The 22,124-nt window shown below is 42.9% G+C and overlaps 1 protein-coding gene across 1 annotated transcript; it reads right to left on the minus strand.

Moving 5' to 3' along the window:
* Nucleotides 1-393: 393 nt before the first annotated feature.
* Nucleotides 394-12,110, minus strand: BMP2 (bone morphogenetic protein 2). Its single transcript, XM_058684918.1, has 3 exons — nt 11,980-12,110; nt 10,388-10,737; nt 394-2,456 (listed from the first exon to the last, which is right to left on the minus strand). Exons 2-3 carry the CDS (start codon nt 10,728-10,730, stop codon nt 1,612-1,614), a joined length of 1,188 nt encoding a protein of 395 aa, XP_058540901.1. The 5' UTR covers nt 10,731-10,737; nt 11,980-12,110; the 3' UTR covers nt 394-1,611.
* Between the last annotated feature and the right edge of the window lie 10,014 nt (nt 12,111-22,124).

Here is a 22,124-nt window from a genome sequence, read left to right on the forward strand (position 1 = left end):
TGTGAGAGTTCACTCTGAGCGGCCTAATTTGACTTCATTCTGCTTGGGCTTCCATCCAATTGGCAGATGTCCTTGCAGAAGCTGATCTCAGACACTTTCCCTTTCTAATTTTTTGGCACCGTTGCCTCTGTTGCATGGAATATCATCTCTGAAACTTTATCTTGGGTTCCCCAGGTTTTGCTTGTTTTGGAGCTTTGGTTTTTCTCTTAAATCTTTCTCTTAAATCATGAACCCCCAAAGACGTTCATGTGAAATACTAAATCATTGGTAATTCCTTTGAGGCAAATATGAATTATCAAGTGACTTGCTTGCAAATTTCCAACCATTCCTTCCCTTTTCCCCACCTCCCTCCAAAATGAGTAACTTCAGAAGCAAAAAAATGCAAACACAAGGTAATCATCATGAATGCTGTACAAATGCACCATTTTCTTACAGGTTGGACTTTATAAAATGAAATGCCAGAGCTCTGATATTTATTATCTAAAATAGGTTTAACATTTGGAGAAATGTGTTCAAACACATAACCTTGGAAAGAAAAGCAAGCTGATCGAACAGAGAATAGGCAGTGGGCAGAAAACATGATGGGCACAATTGTTCTGTGTGTTGGACAAATTTAGAAAACTGGGCCCTTCTGAGCATAAAGAGCTCCCAGATGAGGTAAAAGTTAAATACAAATCAATTTCCAATTCTTCATGAGAGCCATTATATATCATTTTTAAATATACATGACCACAATATTAATAACAAAGAAATCTTATGTTTTATTTAATACTTTGGCCAGACCAGCCCCTTTGAAGGGGTCACTACTTTAGGAAAGAAGAATAACAAACCATCATTCACTTTCCTGCAGGTTCATCATTTTCCCAATTATTTCTATTGGTCCTGCTTTATGCTTTCTGCAAATTAAGGGGTAGGAAAGCGTTTCGATATTAGATCAGCAATGTCTGGTTCTTATCCAAATATTCCACCTAATAAGGACGTAAGTTCTCATGGATTGGACAACCACTCTGCAACATTCCTGAGAATTGAATAATATAATAATCTTGAAAGTCAGCAGAGTGGATTATCCACTTTTTTTTTTTCTGGACTTGAACTTGTGACCTTAACAGTAGCACTGCAAAAAAGCAAATGTGCTAAGCACTTTGCCAGAGTAACCTTCCATGTAGACTTTTCATCTTAAATACACACAACTGGAAACAACTACAATTTTTGGAAAATTATGTACAAACCCAATACTTCTTTTGATTACATATAAATACAAATTAGCTATCTTTCCTAAAAAGTGGTTATAATAGTAAATAAATACAAAATAAATCTGACCATTATACTTCATGTGCTGGGGTTGAACCCATATAAAATGTACAACTAAATACATTTTAAAATCTTTAAGGAATAATTCTCTGATTAAAATATTTGTTTTCCCAACTTCTTTTCGTAGATATAAATATATTTTCAAAATAGCTGTTTTTTTTTTTCTCCATTCCATTCCATAAATAAAGTCTTCATTGGGAAATATTAAAGTGTCAACTTGGTTTTTTTTTTTTTTTTGCTTTTTTCTAAAATATATATATATATATATATATATATATATATATATTTTATTTTGCTGTGCTAACGACACCCACAACCCTCCACAACCATGTCCTGATAGTTCTTTAATACGACCTTTTCATTTTCATCAAGGTACAGCATGGAGATAGCACTGAGTTCCGTTGGTACACAGCATGCCTTAGGAATTTTAGAATTAACAGAGTTGACCAACGTCTGAACAATGGCGTGATTAGTGGAGTTCAGGTGATCTGCCAGGGGAAAAGGGCATTCCCCGTGGCAATAAAAGGCATGGTACCCTGGGGGAGCTACGATCCAGTCATTCCACCCCACGTCACTGAAGTCCACATACAAAGGGTGTCTCTTACAGCTGGACTTAAGGCGTTTGCGCTGTTTGTGTTTTGCTTGACGCTTTTCTCTTTTGTGGAGAGGGTGCCCTTTCCCGTCGTGGCCAAAAGTTACTAGCAGTGGCCTGATCTGTGACCAGCTGTGCTCATCTTGGTGCAAAGACCTGCTAATCCTGACGTGTCTCTTGGAGACACCTTGGTTCTCCTCCAAGTGGGTCACTTCCACCACAAATCCGTGGTTGGTGAGTCCCTGTGCGGTCCACCTCATCACAGCAGGGGTGACGTCAAAACTCTCCCACCTGCTTGTGTTTTGATTCACCAACCTGGTGTCCAAAAGTCTGGTCATAGGGAACTTCAAGTTGGCTGTTGCAGGTTTTATAATTTCATAAATATTAATTCGGTGATGGAAACTGCTATTGTTTTCCAAAGTTTCCTGCATCTGTTCCCGAAAAACCTGAAGTTCTGCTGAGGTGATAAACTCATCGGTGGGGATAGAAGTTAAATTAAAGAAGAATCTCCGGGTTGTTTTTCCACTCATTTCAGGCAGTTCTTCCACAGATTCTAATTTGATAGAGAAAGGTGGAAAAGGAGAAGAAAAAACTCATTCAGTAACAACAGTAAAATAAGTAACAACAATCTGATGATATATGAGAATTTGTAAACCTCATTTCAGGGTTTGATTCAACCCATGTAAAAGTTTGCAACCAGAAAATTAAAAACTCCCCTTTTAATAAAAAGGAATCCTCCTTTTTCTGTGTGTTTATGTCAACATGCACACCATGAAGCAAAACTTCACAATTCATTATTATGTTTTTAATCCAATACATGAATACTGCTTCCAGGTGGCTATAATAATGAGGGAAATGGTGAAGCATTTCTTTGGAATTCACAGACTTTAGGGCAAAAAAAAAAAAAAGTCAGCACTATAGTTAGTAGAGGTCTAATGAGTGAGGATTTGAGGAAATTATTGCATTTCTTAAAAAGAAAAAGGCTTTAATGTCAATCCCTTAAGCGGTATTCTAAATCATTACTCTGCAATTTAGATGATTTACAAATCTCGATATACAGATTTCAGTTTCCTAATTAAAGAGTCTGAAACTCAACATCAACGATGACATTTTGCAAAGCACACCCTACTATTTTACTCCAAGTCCAGAGACAAAGGCATTTACAGGGATCGACTTCTTTGGAAGCATAAGGGTGGTACTACGACACCCGTAGTAATTAAGGCCAGACAATTTCAAGAGAAGGAACTTCCCAACTGTTGTCTGTTCTCTCACCTCCTTATGACCTCAAAAGCCAAATCTCATTTTAGATACTTTTGGGGGGAAAAAAGGACTCTCTTCTGTTTTTAATTCCTTTGTCCTTATAAAAATAATAATAAGCCATATTAAAAACATATACCTACCAAATAGACACAAAACCAAAAAAATTATGAAAATTTACAAAAATACCATTATATTTGCGACATAAGGGATAATGTCATCCTATTACAGAATAAACATTCTATATCTACTATCATCATTTCAAAACAGCCATTGAAGTGGGCTGTGCATAAAATGTCTTTCTGATTTAAGATTCCTGAATTTAAATTTTAAGGAGTACTGTTTTCCAAGCAAACAATAAAATATACCATAGCACCTTGAATGTTTTTGTCCGCAAATCATCCAAGGTACACGTTATCATTAAATTGGCAGTAAATACCAATAGGATTTGAGACATTTGGGTTTATTTTCTTCTAGCTTTACCACATCCTTGCCCTTTCATTATCTAAAAACCTAACCTGCTTCATTCAGGATCCAACCTAAGTGCTACCAAAATCTGTTTGGCCCTATCATTCTCATAAGAGGAAATCATGGTTGTATTTCCCCTAAGTCAAATAGCTATAAGCTGAACACAGAGAATCTAGACGTGTTAGCAGAGCAGAATCACTTCAGATCACTCACTCAAAGGTTCTACTTGTGTAAACCTTCATCATCAAATCACCATTCATCAAGGCAAGGTAAGTGGAAGTGCCAAGTTCAAGAGGGACAATTTACAAGAAATTACGGAGTAATGCTTTAATGTGATGCTTCTCAAATTTTAGTCTTCACACAAAACTCCTAAGACATCTTCAGTCTCCAAATGCAGATTCTGATTCAGTGGGCCTGGGTGGAACCTGCGATTCAGCATTTCTAGCAAGCTCCCAAGTGAGGTGATGCTGGGAGCTCATGGACTACCCCTAGAGGGTCAAGATTTTAAAGGATGCTTTTCACATTCAAGTGTAAATTCCAGGAGCATATTTTAAAGTGATTTTTGGTCAAATAATACAAAAATGAGAAGAAACACTAGTGTTGGCCAAGGAGTAAGAGGTGGGCCCATGGAACAGAAAGATCTTCCAAAGCTCATCTATTTGGGATGTGGAGGCTATCAGGACAAGAAGTAAACCCTCCATGTTCCCCTCGTGGCTGCCAGTCTACACCTGTCAGGAATACCTTTGGGGAGCCATCCACACTCTAAACCTCACTCTAAGCTAATGGTACTTCGGACCAGGCACTATTTTCAACAACCAATCAGATCAGGGCTCTCCTTAGTGGCTCCAACAAGTATCGAGGATTGTGTTTAGCTTCTTTCCTTCTTTCCTTTCCTCTAATTCAGGAGCCCTCCAATGTTTCCACTGAAGGCGTTCTTTCAGCAGAGAAGCCAACAGATACCAAAGAAAAAAGGAGTGACATAAAACTCAGCAATGTCCCCCAGATTTAATGACATAAGGCCACATCTGGCTTGAGCTACTGACTTCTCTGATAACCAGCACACCTAAGAATGTTCTCTTTTCTTTTAAAGAGGAGGAAGGAAAGGCAAATTATTCAGGGCATTTGCTGAACAGCTGTCATAAGAAGGTGTCCAGAGAAATACCAAACAAAAACTCTGAATCTAAATCCATAAATGAAAAAGAAAGAAGTAATGAACATACACAGACACATGGACACACACACACACATACAGACACGCACACGCACACACACATAGCCAGTGGATGATAATGAAGGGGCAATCACCAAGACAAGAATGAAAGACAGGTAAAATGAGTAAAGATGGGTATAGAAGAGGAATAAAACAGAATAACCCTCCCGAAGATATATGTAAGACTGAATCATATAAAATTGCCACCGTTTGACCAGATTTGATTTGACAGGGAAAAAAAAAAGCCAGCAATTAACATACTTCAAAATCTCACTGGAGGTTATGTGGCAAAAAAAGATATCATTTAGCAACCTTACCAAAGGGAAGAACAGCACTATTAAACAACAGTACTGTGAAGACCTTTCCCTGACTTTCCAAGCTTCATCAAGAACCCCTATTTGTCCTTAATACAAAGGATGCTGTGGTGATGCCCCTGTAGATTCAGGCTACAGAGGCAAATCAGAAGGTCACAGAAAACCCCAAACCCAGGAAAAAAAACTACTCAAGTTTGGGGCACCTACCACCATGTCCTTTGATCTGCAAGGAATGAATTAATTCTTGAGGGTAGAAAAATCAAAACCTATTTCAAATAAAGTAAAGGAAAAGGAAAAAAAGCTGAAAATCATCATACCAAGCCTAGAGATTCTGAAAATATATTTACCGAAATAGATGATGTATGCTTTTTGGAGGCTTATATAGTTGTTAATTCTCTTGTTGAATAAGCTGAATTTGTCAAGGGCTTTGGTTATTTCGGCCTATTTTAGACCTTTATTTATTTATTTATTTATTTATTTATTTATTTCTATCTATCTATCTATTTATTTTTAATTTACTTTTTTTTAATTTACATCCAAATTAGTTAGCATATAGTGCAACAAATGATTTCAGGAGTAGATTCCTTAATGCCCCTTACCCATTTAGCACATCCCCCCTCCCACACGCCCTCCAGTAACCCTCTGTTTGTTCTCCATACTTATAAGTCTCTTATGCTTTGTCCCCCTCCCTGTTTTTATATTATTTTTGTTTCCCTTCCCTTACGTTCATCTGTTTTGTCTCTTAAAGTCCTCATATGGGTGAAGTTTAGACCTGAACTTCTAAACCTCTAAGTTCTTATCTAAACAGATGGAGCTATGGCTGCAAAAATGTGGGGTTGGTAAAGAAAAATAAGGCACCAGTGACATTTGACCTCTTCTCTAAAAGTGAAGTTCTAACTTAATCATATACACTGTCAATTATTCATCTACATCAAAATAACAAAAGATGAGGCTGAATTCTCTTAGCCACACTGGGTTCCCTCTGGCTTCCTCTTCCCTAGACAAGGGGGAATATAGGACATAAGAGAAATAAATCATCATGATAATGTAATTAGTGTGCTTAATGCTTCTTTGTGCCATATCTGACACTAAGATCTTTGACATGAATTATCTCATAACCAATCAATTAGAGAGGAACTCTTATCTCCATTTTGGAAATGAAATAGTTGGACCTCACAGAGGTTGTGTGACTTTCCTAAGGTCACACAGAGCTAGTAAATGAAGAGCAGGGCTATGAGCTTGGGTCTACTGTAGTTTCCAAGTTTCTGGCCACTAGATGACACTACCTAACATGAGGGAAGAGTCAAAAAGTCAAGCAAAAGTCAAAGCCATCAGGGGAAACTTTAAATTTAATACAATAATAACCATAGGGTGAGTTCTTTCCCCACCAAAGGGGATAGAAATATACTACCACCCAAGTATGGTGGAAAGAAGAAAGAACTAAAGATCAGGAAAGTAAAGTGGCACAGACTTCTCGGTCATGCAGATTTTATTTGGAACCACTGATATTTTGCAGCTGCCTTTTTGTCCTAAAGAATGGGGAATTTAGCAAAAAAGTGAGTTATCATTAAGTTTTGAGAAGTCTGCAACATTCTTTGGACCAAAAATGACTATTAACCTGGGAATGCTGTAGCTAATCAGTATGGTTGGAAATCACTGCCCTTCAGTGAAAGTAGCTAAGAACAAGAAACACTACTTTCTAGGGGCGCCTGGGTGGCGCAGTCGGTTGAGCGTCCGACTTCAGCCAGGTCACGATCTCGCGGTCGGTGAGTTGGAGCCCCGCGTCAGGCTCTGGGCTGATGGCTCGGAGCCTGGAGCCTGTTTCCGATTCTGTGTCTCCCTCTCTCTCTGCCCCTCCCCCGTTCATGCTCTGTCTCTCTCTGTCCCAAAAATAAATTAAAAAAAACGTTGAAAAAAAAAAAAAATTTAAAAAAAAAAAAAAAAGAAACACTACTTTCTAGAATATAAAATAAGGGCAAGAAAATTGATACATCAAGGAGAAAATAATATAAGATAAAAAGGTTAAAAGGAAACAGTCTTAAAAAAAAAAGATAACAAAAGAAATGGCAAATATAGTGAAAGTATGGTCATCCTCACTGACCCTGATCTGGCTTCTGCCCACCCTTAACTCCAACACCCTTGGAATGATCATGTGCCCTCTTACTGTCCTCTGACTACTTGGTGAAATACACAAAGGCAAGTCTAAGAAAAAGACAAAATAGCTCAGTGAGAAGGGATCAAGGAAGAATACACAGGAGCCACTAAAAGAGGACAGAAAATATTAGTGTAAGAACAATTATTGGGCACCAAATCCTCAATCTCCATGAGGATTTCTAAAGAGAATGCCTGTTCTACTCGATGGGGCCTTTCTTAACAAGACTAAATACCTGGGGATCCTAGGAAAGCACATCAGGTAAGCATTGGTTTGTGGGCTGTACATGCCAAATCCTGTGCTTACACTGGGCATTTATGATACAAGTTCTCTCTCACAGGGTAATGGTTGGATATTTTCAAGATAATTACATTTGTGGGAAAAGGGCTAATCTCTATTTGAAGCCTTTAGTCATAATTCCATTGTTTCATGCAAAAAGAAGTCTGTGTCCTTCAGGGTCTAGAGAGCAAGCACATGGTCCTTCTGTATTCCCTCCTGACAGGAAAGCATAGAGACTTTTTGCAGGGCCAATGAAAGCAACCAATTTCAATGTGTTTCTAACTACAGCAAGCACAGAACCCTCTTTCCAGTTGGAGAAGTGATTTTTCTATCCTCAGTGGCAGTAGTGCAAGGTCTATGTGGCCAAAGCACTTTTTAATGACTGAAAAAGAGAAAATTATTGCAGCACTTGGGCTCTCCTGAGTGAAAAGTATTGTACAGAGGACTAGGCCAAGTTTAACAGGAGAAATGACAACAGGTAATTTTTGTCTCAGATTGCCTACCATGTGGTCCCATTATCTTCATACAGTGGTTGAGATCTAAAAACCATGATATCTCTTGTGTTGTAAGTTCACCAAATCATCCAGATCTTACCCACAAATGAAACCAACAGGTAATTCTTGGAATCGAGCCCTTACTCCCCTACCAAACAAATGCCCATTAAGGCAGCATGAGCCAAGTTCTGCTCTGAAGCCAGCTGCCTTAATTGCATGGTTTATTAGAAGATTTTTGGTGCCACGCACGGCACAAGGATGTTTATAAAAACCAAATTCTGGGTAACAACAAAATGAAATGGCTTCAAAAAGTGCATTATGTGGTCTAATAGTGATATACTAGTCATAACAAGAAAAGAAATGGATTTGATGAAATTTGAGGCAAAAATTACATGGCTTTTCTGTATCATCTAACTGCACTAAGATCTGACATTACTATTAATTGACTTTAAGCAGGTTGGTAACTTCTGTATTATTTTGCACATAACATGTATGCTTTTAAAGATATAAATTCTGACTTATAAACTCAAGCATGCTATTTAAGCTAAAATAACACTCAAATAATTTGTAGCCTGTTCAGTTTTGATGAAGCCACTTCTAGAGGAAGAAGGAGAAAGGCACAGACTTCACTGATGGAATCCTGCAACTCAATGTTTTAGGTGTCAAAAGACTTAAATGTTCTTCCTTTTAAGTTAGAAGAGGCACACGATACCTTCCTGGCCTTAAAAATAAAGTTAAGAATGATTCCAGGCTAAATGTCCAGGAGAGGTGGCTGAAATAGCTATTCTTGTTACTTTTCTATGCAGAAAAACAGTTCTAAGCAGCATCAGCTGGGAATGACGAGCTGCATCTATAATCACCCCAAGGTTATGTTGACAGAATGTACAGGAATGAAAACATTTCTACATATGACAACAGACAACTTCTGCTTCAGTGAATGACTCCTGAGGGAGTAGAAGGCTATCTTCTGTCTTTTCCCATTGGATTGCTACTGCAAAAAGCACCTCACTTGGAAACGTGCTGAAAAATGAACTGATTATCAATTCAGTGTCCCCTTCAGAACATACAGCTGCTTTGATGAAGTACGTTTTGTTATGCAACTTGCCTTTGGGACTTCTTCCCAATGCCAAGTGCTGTTCTCACAAGTGTAGTCGCCCTTCACAGTGGCAGAAAAGGCCTGGCTGTAACATTTCTTATTTGTTTACAACAGATCACAGATTTCCACTTGAAATTTACCACCTCAACAGGGCAAGGCAAGAAAAAGGGAGCTTTACTCCCAAGTCTCCAGTAACCTACAAGTGGCTGCTGTCTGATACACAGCTTTGGACCATTCTCTAGTATTTGACAAAACCTGTTCTCGATTTGGAATGTATTAAGCCAAAGTGGCATTTAAAAGTGTAGAAAAAGAACTAAAGTGAAACATATTTTTACTAATTGTTCTAACTTGGGTACAACAGATGTCAATAGCTGCTCTAAGACATTTCAAATCCACTAAACGTTTTTCTGATGAAACAAGCAGAAACATCCTACCTTAGCAAAACCACATCCAGTACCATAAAAGAAAAAAAAAATCCACATTTCAATGCACATGAAAAAAAAAAAAAACAGGCAGCTGCTGCAAAACTTTTATCTGAAGGCTTGCCTTGTCTCTACTAGGGAGTTCATCTCAGATTTAAGCACAAAACAAGAAAGTCATTGTGGAAACAATAAGATTGATTGTGGGATTGATCTCCCACGGGGATTAGATAGGGATTCGAAATCTTCCAAAGCAGGCCCAGATCAACTGTAAATTAGAAAGACTTTGGGGCCCGGGCTTTGATTTTTCAATAGTATCTCTGAAAATTCTGCCCTTGGTTGTGTCTGGCCTAAAACCCTGGCTTAAGCAGGGGAAGCAGATTTACAGGGCAAGGGCTTCCAAACAGACTTAAAGAGATCCCAACCTGCCCCCCTTCTTTCCATTCTCCCCCTATGAAATTCTTGCACGTTTAGCTGACTAGGGGCATGCCTTTTGCCCTCATCTTCCCCATCACTTGATTTCTCTCCAGTTCCTGGAGGAGGAGTCGCTTTTCTGGCTGCAAGCCAGGAAAAGGGTGCGGATTTACCAAAGGGGAATCCCTGGCTCCCGAACCACACAGGCAGTGCGTTAAAGCCAGGTTCCGAAAGGTTCTTACAAAGTCAAGAATGGAAACGTCTGCGGAGTCCTGGCCAAGCTGCCTTTCCAGGGATGCCAACGCTAAACCCACGGTGGGGAGCGTTGGGAGGTGACTCTCCGCCCGCATCTCCGCCCCCACTCTCAACTCCACACCTCACCTTCGTGGTGGAAACTGCGCACGGTATTGGCGAGGCTGGCTGCCCTCTCCAGCCGGTGGTCGGGGGCGGGGGCGCCCGGCTGGCCCGAGTGCCGGCGATACAGGTCCAGCATGTAGGGGGGCACCACGGCGTCCCTGCTGGGGGTGGGTCTCCGCTTCAGGCCGAACATGCTGAGCAGCCGCAACTCAAACTCGCTCAGGACTTCGTCCGAGGGCTGGGACGAGGAGCGGCCAGTTGATGCCGCGAACTTCCTCCGGCCCAGCTCGGGAATGAGGCCGGCCGCGCCGCCCAGGAGGACCTGGGGAAGCAGCAACGCTAGAAGACAGCGGGTCCCGGCCACCATGGTCGACCTGCGGACAGGGCCGACGTGAGTCACCGAGTTCCCGGCCCAACCCTCACCCATTCCGCCCCCGCGTCCCCAGCTCCCGCTCGGTCTGTTGCCTCCTCCTCCAGGGTGCCCACTTGGTTTGCAACACTCGTGGGGATACTTCAAAGGGGCTGAAGCTTGAACGTTTGGGAGAATAAAAAGCCCCGAGTTCCTGAGCCGAAGGCTTTTCCTCTTCCATCCCACTCTCACCCATCTGACACGATTTGCACACACACACATACATACATAACACACACACATACACACACACCAGAATCAATGACTGTCACCTTTTTTTCTGTGACACTGGCGCTGACAGCCAGTGCAGGGAACCTGGGGAAACCACCGCTTGGTCTGACACCTCTCCGTTCCCTAAACAAACCCAAACACATTGCCCAGCTCGAATATAAACACGCACTAATGGTGCATGTGACTTCCTTAGAGGCACTGTATAGAACTTCCTGATACACGCGCGCGCGCACGCACACACACACACACACACACACACACACACACACAGAGTCTATAACTTCCAGACCCAGTTAACTCAAGGCCACAACTTCCCAAGCCACTTGCAACTTGTGCCCCCCACCCCCCCACCCCTGCCTCTAACCTCCGAGGTGTCAGGACAGGCCACTGCAACCCCTTCGCCCTCCCCCCTCCCCCATGCAGTCAAGATACACATGTATATTCCTGGAGTTACATAAATAATTAATATCTATTAATTCACGTATCAGTAGAAGGTGACATTGAAGTACTATCCCCCTCGCATTCTTGGAAACAGAGAGAACCCCAACTTCTAGTATTCTCCTAAATGGCACTTGACTGAGTAGAAAGCCGGTCTTCCTGAGAAACTTGAAGAAGGGAGAAAAGACGGCCATGGTAGGGCTTAAAGGTTGGCAACTAACGGGTGAAATCCAGGGGCCACCTTCTCGAAGGGATTTCTTTGATTTTTTTTAAAGTCATCTAAGTGTTAACAGCCCTAATAAAATACTGAAAAGAGGGAAGGGAGGAGGGGCGGAAGAGTGTGAGCCAGGAGGGCCAGGCTGACGGTCGCCTGGGGCGGTAGGATGTGGGCATTCCCGCAGGGGCTCGGCAGCACGTGGACCTGGAGGGGGTCTGTTTACGTCCGGCCAGGCCCGGCCCCCGGACGGGCTCGGCTGCAGGGGCCGCCCGGGCCCCGCGCCCAACCCCCCAGTCCCAGCCCGGGGCCCACGTCCTCTACCTTTAGGAGACCGCAGACCGTCTAAGAAGCACGCGGGGACACGTCCATTGAAAGAGCCTCCACATGGAAAAAGCTCTGGTCGAAGGACCTGGCGCAGGGACTGGGTTCCCTTCCTTTGCCACCTCCTCCTCCCGGGTGCCGGCGGGGCAGTCCTCCTCGCGCAGGGAACGGCGTCTCGGGGTCGGGCCCGGCGGCGGAGTGGAGGTGCGCGGGGTTCAGAGACGGCGAGGCTGGGTCCGCTGGGGCAAAGGCACCAAAGCGAAGTGGGGAGCGCAAGCTATTCTCCCTGCAAGTTCAAGAAGTCTCCAGCCAAGTGCTGACACACAACAACAGCGAGCAGGGGGAGGAGTGCGGGGAAGGGAAAGGAAGGGAGAAAGGAAAAGCTGGTGCTGTCGTTGTCCTTAGGAACCAGCGCCCGCGGGACGAGTGGCCCCGCGCGGGGCCGGCTGCGGCACTCGGGGGGCGAGGGTCGGGCGCTCCGCGCTAGCTCCGCCGCGGCCCATGGCTCGGGGCAGCCATCCTGGGAGACGCCAGGTCCGGGCAAGGGCGCAGCGGCGATCTCGGTGCCGGGCGAGTTGCCCCCCCGCATCACTCTGCCTTACTCCAGCGCACCCCCATTAGCGCTAGCCAGCTGAAACCCCCGCGGCTCCGGCGCTCCGGCGTCCTCGGGCGCATTCTCCGGCGAGTGGAGCCGAGTCCCGGGCCGCCAAGGCGGGTGGCCGCGCTCTCCCCTAGCTCTCCTAGCCCCCGGCCAAGCTGCGGTGCGCTTTATGGCCAGCCTGGGGTCCGCTCACACGTCGGCCGGCGCGTCGCAGGCCCCCGAGCTCCGGCAGTAGGTGATCGGCATCGCGGCGCTCCGGCTCGGCTCCCGGCTCCCCCGCGCTCTGCGCGCCGGTCCTCGGCTCTGGCGCGGCCCGGGCAGCTGAGGCCACGGCGCAGTGGCGCGCACGGCCGGGCGCTCCAGCCCGCGCGAGGTCTGCGGCGCGCTGGTGCCTCGGAGCCCCCAGTAATCCGCGAGACGCTCGCCGCTCGCCGCGAGGTCGTTCGGGTCGGTGGCGGAGCCTGTGGCTGCTGATGTCCGGCGGCGGCTGCCAATCCCCGGCGGGGTGTGGGAAGCGGAGCGGCGGGCGCAGCGCAAGCCGGGCGCAGCGCGGCGGGGCGAGGACTCCGGCGGCGACGGCGGCGGCGGCGGCGGCGGCGCCGTGGCGCGGCGCTCGCGGCTTTTAAAGGGGACGCAGCCTGCCGTCTCCCTCTCCGCGGAGGCCGAACACCTCCCCCTCGGTGGCGCGGCCCGCCGGGGATCCCCGAGCGGGCGGGAGCGGCGCGCAGGGGTGTGGACGGCGCGCCGGGGCAGCCGCGGCGGGGTGGGGCCGAGGGCGGGGACGCGTGGCTGCCGAGGGGGGCGCTCGCGCCTCCAGCCCCTGCACTCTAAGGGGAGAGCAACTAGAGCGCCCTGGACGCTCGCTGGGACTGCAGGGGCGAAATTCGTAACAAACACGGAGTCTTTATTTCCCACCTGGCCCGTTATTCAACTTTCAGTTTGAAGTTTTTCGGTAATAGACGACTAAAAAAATTTTTAAAAGTCCTCACCAAGTTACAAGTCATCTTGACATAGGCTTGGGTAGACACTTGTGTGTTTCCCCTGGGTAGGAGAATTAAAAGAACACTGGAGTTGCAAACTAGGTGTCCTTTAAATTGTAACACATACGGATATACATAAGTACGTATGAAAATGCATGAGTCCTCATTTAGATTTATATATGTATACATTTATGTTTATGTAAATACACTATTTTATTCAAATATACATGTAATATACAAAAATACTCGTATATGTCTCTGTCAATATATACATATATGTGCTAACCAAAGCACATTTCTATACGTCTATATACCTATATATGCGAAACAGATGTCATCCTGCCATACATACTCACAACGTTGACTCTTGTGTGTGTGTGGTAGTGCGAGGACAGGATATTATTTCTTTCTATTTCACTTCATGCTTTGTGATATTTATCTTGCCCAGCTCATAAGCAGGCGATTAGCAGCTCAGAGGAAGGTAAAATAATGCACAGTGTGAACCAAGCGTACAAGACTATTCTGGTTTGAGACCTTAGAACCTCTGACCCACCAGGCCCCAGCAGCAAGGATATAACACGGTCATTTGTCTTCCTCAGCTGAATATTCCCCAAATCTGCTGCACCATGGAGTCTCCAGTTTAAGCCTTTCTGTCCCTCCCAGGATTCCAGGATCCTCCATGCATAACACATCCAGGTTGCCCAAATGATCCCAGAAACCAAGGGCAGAAAATTTTTGGAAACACCAGATCAGCAAAATCAACTCTGCCTGCACAGAACCTACAGCCTGCAAAGCAGAAAAAGTCTGAAGCAGGAGCTCATAACAGCGTATTATCCATGTGTATTATTTTTTCAGTTGGGAAGCTAAAATAATTCTAGGTTCTGCTCACGTAAATCGGATTAGCAACCCACAGAGGGGAATTAGGCACTTGCTGTTTCTGAAAGTATAAAGGTCAAATAAGGTATTTCAGAGGAAGCCTGCCTACTAGGAAAATAAATGGGGTGGGGGAGGGTAAAGTATTCAGGAACGTGCTATTTTTTTCTCCTCGAAAATAAAGTGTTATGGAAGCTGATTGTCCCTCGAATCATTGGCCACCAAACAAGTCGGCAATAGAACATATTCTACTGATAGACACTTATGTTAAAAAATGTTTATTGTGCTTCCAAAGTGATTTCCTTCCATATCAAGTTTAACTGAGAAATTAACAATTGTTTCTGTCATAAGCGAGATTTAGAAAACAAAATAACTTATGAGACCTGAATCATATGTAGCTTTTAAAGAGGAGGGGAAAGATGATGGCTGTTGGATGCTCCTCGAGTAAAGATGGAAAATAAATCTCTGATGATGACATCAAGAATGTCTTGCAGCTTTAGGCCATCAACTTGAGAAACAGGAACCTTGTGGGTTTATGAAATGGTCTTCGATAGTCAAGACTCTGAGAGAAAATGGACACCTCTGGACCCTCCATTTTATTTCAGTGTTGCCATCACAGGATCTCTTTTATGTGTGATATAGGATTTCTGAGAGGCTACTGAAGGCCTTTCTGAAACCTAACTTCCTAAATTTTGGCCCTATGCGACCAAGATCCAGGCTCTCTGGTTGTTTTTTAGAGATGGCTGCCCTCTTGTGGTGGAAATGAATTCCAACTCTTGGGAGAAAAAAGTTCATAAATAAATAAGTAAATAAGTAAATAATCTCCACAGGCTGCATTGGGGTACAAACTACAGGGTGATCATACCTGCTCATTTTCCAAGCAATAGAAATAATTAAAAATGATAAATATAAATGGAGATGACCTATCTCTCCTTTTATTCTCTCCAGTAGCCACCGTCCACCCGCAAGTCAGAATGCAAGATTACTTTAGGTGCCAGTGTCTGTGTGCCTTGAACATATCACTTACTACTAACTGTGGCCAACCCTACCTTTTTCAAAGGTTCATTATAAGTTCTTCAGCCCATAAGGTAAGAGGCATTCTTTGTGGACATATCAAATTTGATGTACCTGCCAAATGTGGGGAGTGGCCAGAGTGGGGGTGTGGAGTTGTTTGGGGGAAAGGCTGATGGTAGTTTCAAGAGGGCACAGGCAAGTTATGTTAAAAACAAACAAACAACAACAACAACAAAACCAAAAAAACAAAAAACAAAGGCTATCAAGTAAGAACTCTGTATAAAGGAGGTTGCTGTTATTCCCTTCCAGTCATTTCTTACCAGTTTTTTAAAGAGATACTGGAAATCCACATTCGATTATGTGTGGACATGACTTAGGATGAAATTAAGTGCTTAAAGAGTCATACTTTGGCAACTTTTCCTTTAGCAGTTCAGCCCAGATAATGTTTAATTTTATTGCATCCTGCAGCTATTAGCATTCACCATTGTTCTTGCTAGGTCAACCATTATGCAAATTAACATTAAAATAATGATCCTTACTATTGTAAAGGTCACAGCAGGCATTAAATGATCCATCTACCTTGTAATTGTCATTCCACTGAAACCTGTGGCAACTCCCCTGACAAACCTCTTGGCTTTTTACCATACTTATCACTTTGTTACTAGTGTGACACCCAACACCAATTCTAACTTACTTCAACTGGATGAGGAAAAAGAGCAGCATCTAGTCAATCAAACATGTACCTGTTTGGTGTATGATTAGATATGGTAGAAGGGGTCAGGAAGCTGGAGTGATTTATTTGCAAAACTAGGCCTATGAGGCCTAATCAGGGTTATTGCTTTCAGGCAAATACTGACTATGTCTTAAAAATTAAGGGAGAATGAGTTTTGTGAATTGACTAGATTGTATTTTAGGATGCACACAGTAGGTATTCTATAAGCAAATTGATTACAACCCAAGACCTAATTGGGTGACATTATGTCTATTATGTTGACATTATATGTCTATTATTATAGACATTATGTCTAGAAGCAAATTGATTACAACCCAAGACCTAACTGGGTGATATTATGTTCTAATTCTGTTTCAGCTGTGCATGGTGGAATTTAAAATGGTCATCTCTTGGGGTGCTTGGGTGGCTGGTTAAGCATCTGGCCCTTAATTTCAGCTCAGGCATGGTCTCAGATTTCATGAGTTTGAGCCCTCCTTTGGGCTCTAAACTGACAGTGGAGAGCCTGCTTGGGATTCTGTTTCCCTCTCTCTCTGCCCCTCTCCCACTTGCTCTCTATCTCTCTTTCAAAATAAATAAAAATAAACTTTTAAAAAATATTTTAAATGGTCATCTCTTGGCCTCATCTATTGATCAGAGTAAATAAATATATGTTCTGCCTGCCTCAGCATGAAGCTCAAATGCATAAAACATGTGGAATTGGAGAATTTAAAAATGCCCTACAAACACAAGATCCTGATTGCTACTTGATGTATCTTGAAATGTGTTTTTCAGCTTTCTGCCCGAAACATTATGGCCTGATTTTGAGAGATAGGACTTTGCATGCCTTTTTTTCTTTTCTTTTTTTTTTTTTTTCCTCTAACAGCTTTTATCATATTGCCAACAGTGGATATTTTGTCAGAAAGGTCAGCACTTGGGTTGATCTTAGACAATAACAAATTTTCATAGTCTCAGCTCTTTCATGAATAACATGCAGAGATTAGCAGCTGATCTCTTCACAAAGCTGTTGTGAAAAATAAATGAGAAGATAATGTGTCAAAAGAAATGTTGCAGAATTTGAATTACTATACACATGCAAATTAAGGTCATTGGTTCTTCTGAAATTAAATTTGCTTTATGTTATTTTGTACTTGGTAGATATCAAAAATGTATTGGATATCCATTAGATATCATTTTATTACCATATATCAATATATTTCCTATCTTGTCAATGATACTAAAATATTTTGATCTTGTGTTAATTAGGTTGTGAATAAATGTAGAATTCCTCTTTACATATCCAGTCTCAAAATATTTATTGAGTAGCTATTTTTTGAAATTTTTTTCACATTTATTTATTATTGAGAGACAGAGACAGAGCACGAGCAGGAAAGGGGCAGAGGGAGAAGGAAACACAGAATCTGAAGCAGGCTCCAGACTCTGAGCTGTCAGCACAGAGCCTGACATGGGCTCAAACCCACCAACTGTGAGATCATGCCAAAGTCAGACACTTAACTGACTGAGCCACCCAGGCGCTCCTTGAGAAACTATTATGCCCATAGCACTATTTATTTAAGTCCCAGGTAATACAAAATACACAGTCTCTGCATGTAATACATTTAGAATTCAGCAGAAGAGATCAAACATATTTGCAGATATTAATAAATATAAGATATCTGAAAAAGAATAAGGGGCACCTGGGTGGCTCAGTTGGTTGAACATCTCGCTATTGATTTCAGCTCAGGTCATGATTTCACAGCTGTGGGACTGAGTCCCACATCTAGCACCCATTGGGCATGGAGCCTGCTTAAGATTCTCTTTCCCTCTCCCTCTGCCCTGACTAATTCATACATGCACCTCTCTCTCTCAAAACAAAACAAAACAAAACAAAACAAAACAAAACAAAACAAAAACCTGTAAGAAGTAAAAAACAATTGCTGTAGGTTTAATGGAGAAAGAACAATTTCACTTCTGAAATGTAGAGTCATTACATTCATAGAAGGGAGGACATTGGACAGAGGAACATTTAGGGCAAGAATTTCTGTAGGAATGGTAGGTGTCTTCATGAATGTCAGCATTAACAGCAGTAGATGGCCACCAATGTTGTTAGTTACTGCATTTCATACACTAGCTGCTTTCTACCTGTTATTTCACCTGACCCTCACAAGTACCTTGCTCATGGGTGTTATTACCACATTTTACAGATGAAGAAAATGTGCTTGAGGAGGTTAAGCCATTTTTCCAAGGTCACACAGTGAGGGAGTAGTCTATTCTGGAGTTCTCGTTTTTGTTCCTTTGGGTATTTCTCCCTACTATGCCCCCATGCCATGTTCTACCCACCATGCTAATGGTCTCAATTCCAGACAGTAGGAACAACCCAAAGCCAAAACATGAGCTAAGAAAATATAGGGTAGTGTTTTGAGCAGTATGGGTGGTAGTTCATATTTGGATGTGTGCTTGGATGGGGATAAGGTAATATTACAGGTAAGTCTATTCTTCAGGCAGGGTCCCAGCAGGAAAGTGAGGGCATATTTTTTAAGAAAAAATTTAAGGAAGTTTGGGGCACCTGGGTGGCTCAGTTGGTTAAGTGTCCAACTTCAGCTTAGATCATGATACCAGTTTCATGAGCCCAAGTGCTGCATAGGGCTCTGTGCTGACAGCTCAGAGCCTAAGCCTGTTTTGGATTCTGTGTCTCCCTCTCTCTCTGCCCTTCACCCATTCTCTCTCTCTCTCTCTCTGTCTCTCTCTCTCAAAAATAAATAAATAAATAAATAAATAAATAAATAAATAAGTAAATAAACAAACATACATTTAAAAAATTTTAAGGAAGTTTAACAAAGCCATTGTACAAAGGCGTGGGCAGAGTTGAGGGAAAATGACAAGAGATAGTGAAGCACCTTGGCCCTACTTTAGGAAGCCAAACCAAGGCACAACCCTAAGGCTTACAGGGGCCCAGAAGCAACCATTACAGGGCCCTGAGAAAGCTGCAGTTGTAGGAGCCAGCCTTTGGCAGAAGTAAGGCACCTCTGGTTCAGGGTCAGCTGGGGAGGAGCTGGCAGGGAAAACAAATATCTCAAATTTTCTTTTCTCCTACTTTCTGAACATCTGTTGAAATATCCCATTGATCTAATTTAACTAGAAGGACAGGTATATTGGTTCTCGATTGCTGTGTAACAAGTTGCCATAAACTTGGTGGCTTGATGCCCCTTTATTATTTCACAGTTTTGGTGGGAAACAAATCCAGGTGTGGCTTGGCTGGTTCTCACAAGGCTGCAGTCTCATTTAAGGCTCAAGGTACTCTTTGAAGCATATGGGGCTGTCAGCAGAATTCATTTCCTTGCAGCTAAAAAACTCACTCATGATCACTTCTTTCATCAGCTCCAACAGAAAAACCTCTCTCTGATTACTAGACCCTCTTCTAAAAGACTCAACTGATTATAGGTCTGTCCAGGATAGGCCTGTCTCCCTTTTCATTAACTCAAATTCAATTGCTTAGGGACCTTAATTACATCTGCAGAGGGGCGCCTGGGTGGCTCAGTCAGTTAAGCGTCCAACTTCGGCTCAGGTCATGATCTCACGGTCCGTGAGTTCAAGCCCCGCGTTGGGCTCTGTGCTGACAGCTCAGAGCCTGGAGCCCGTTTCAGATTCTGTGTCTCCCTCTCTCTCTGCCCCTCCCCTGTTCATGCTTTGTCTCTCTCTGTCTCAAAAATAAATAAACGTTAAAAAAATTTTTTTTAAAAATCCCATCACCTGTTGGTATACAATATAACCTAGTAAGAGGAGTAATAATTCCATTATATTCATGGATCCAGATCATACACAAGTGGAGGGGACTATGCAGAGGCTGAGAATCTCATTCTATGCAGCCCATAGAAATCAACTTCCCAGGCCCAGAGCAAGGTACAGAGTAGACCTTGAGTACAAAGACAGAATATCCAATGTAGTAAGGTTTGAAAAGTAAGCCGACTTCAGGACCTCAAGACTCTTGACTGCTACTCTAAGGCCTTTGGCCTCTGTCCTATATACATGGATCACTGTGAAATAATTGTACCAGAGGAATGGTAGAACTGGAGATGCATGTTAAGAAAACACCTTAACATCTCACGTTTGGTAGAATATAGTGGCGAAGAATAGGTAGAATAGAGGGACTGTAGGTAAAGAGACCAGATAGTACCTCTTGTAGTTATACATGTAGTAGTGATGGAGTGTTAATGGAGGCCTAAAGTCCACATGAATAATAAGCCAACATGAAAGCTGTAAAGGAGCTCAGAGGTGTGGCCTTGAGATGGACAGTAGGGCTGGGGAGGGGAAGAATCAATATCTGCAGCTTTTAGAGGTTGGGTGACAAAAAACCATGGTGCTATTAACAGTAAGGAGTGTGAACAGGAGCCAGATGGGAGATGCTGGGCGTGGTTCTTTTGGGTGTGGTTAAATATGCTCATAGAAGTACACAGCAGATAATTAGACACCAGTCTGGAGTTCAGGAAAAGGATTAGGGGATTGGATTGCAGTTTTCTGAGCTAAATCTTACCCATTTAGAAAGGAAGAGATTGCCAAGGAAGGTGTAGAAGATATTGCAGAAAAAGTTTTAGAGAAGTGAAAAGCAGACCACATTAATTTGTCTTAGAATGCCTAAGAAGGAGTTTCCAGAGCAAGGCAGGTCCACAGCCTTAAGTGCTGGTACATTAAAAACAGCTCCTGGATGGTGCATGATCTGAACTGATTCCCCAAATTCTAGTCACCTACAGTGATAAGGGCTTGGTAATGCATCCTTTATTGGCTGCCTTCCCTTCCTTGCCTCACTTCTTTATTCCCCTAATTGTGTTCTTCCACCTCCCTATACCCTACCAGTATTCAAATCCTTGTTTTAGAATCAGCTTCTGGTGGAACTCAAAATACACACTGGATGATATTCAGTAGAATATCTAGTGACCTGAGATACTACCTATCAGAAGGGCCTTGAATTTAAATGGCACTCTGCCAAGAATGAAACAACATCATTGGCTTTGGAGATCTGTTTCCCGCACTTTTTTCATTTGTTCCTTTAACGACTTTTACTTTTCCAGGCACTGCTAAGTTTCTGGGGCTACAAAGACGAACATTGCAATCTACACAAATCCATCAAACAGAAGTTTACACAAGGTACAAAAATTGAACCAACAGAGTTACCACCTTCCCTTGGAGGTCAGAGAAGGATTCCTGGAAGAACATAATAGTTGAATCAAATCATGAAAACTGAGCAGGTGTTGGGCAGATAGGCAAGGGGGAAGGGGATTCCAGGCAGGAGGAACAGCAGGGGTAAAGGCAGAAAAGCATGAAACATCAAGATGCATTAAAGGAATGGTTGGCAATTTAGTGTGACTGGACAGAAGAGGACAGGGGGTACCAGCGTTTTGCTGGGCAAAGGAATTTGGACTTTTCCTTATAGGATGTACTTTGAGAAAAATCTCTTTGGTAGAAGTGAGCACGATCATGGTTTGGAGTAGTGCCAGATTAGAGGCAGAAGGACAAATTAAAAGGTTGTTGTAATTATTCAAGCAAGAGATGAGAAGTCCTTGAACTCGGCAGAAACATGGAGCGAAGGAGAAGGCTATAAGAGATTGAAAAGATAAGATTTGATGGCACTTAACGGTCCACAGGGAATGAAAAAGGATTATATGACATTAACCAGCATAGTGCAGAAGAAGGAACCTGCTCAATTTACAAGTGTATAGACATGGAGAAAATTCTTGAGAAAACTCGTGTGGCTTCTAGAATTCAAAATTTCAATTCCCAACTGTCAATGATTACGTCCTTAAGATTATTTCCCCAAGTTCATGCATGCTAGTCAGTGTATATCAAGGAGTAAACTAAGTCTGCTTACAACGGGAAAGGAATCATTTTAAGTTATGAGGGTGCAATTTCATGTTTGAACAATTAATTAATAAAAGACCAATTTACATACACAAAGGAGCTAACAGACGGACAA

This window comes from Neofelis nebulosa, chromosome 9, assembly GCF_028018385.1.
Source record: "Neofelis nebulosa isolate mNeoNeb1 chromosome 9, mNeoNeb1.pri, whole genome shotgun sequence".
NCBI lineage: Eukaryota > Metazoa > Chordata > Mammalia > Carnivora > Felidae > Neofelis > Neofelis nebulosa.

What these genes read in the sequence shown, in the direction of transcription:
- BMP2 (XM_058684918.1), bottom strand. Translation starts at nt 10,730, where the DNA reads ATGGTGGCCGGGACCCGCTGTCTTCTAGCGTTGCTGCTTCCCCAGGTC. An exon ending in GCGCAGTTTCCACCACGAAG is followed by an intron (nt 2,457 to 10,387) that starts GTGAGGTGTGGA and finishes CTATCAAATTAG; the next exon opens with AATCTGTGGAAGAACTGCCT.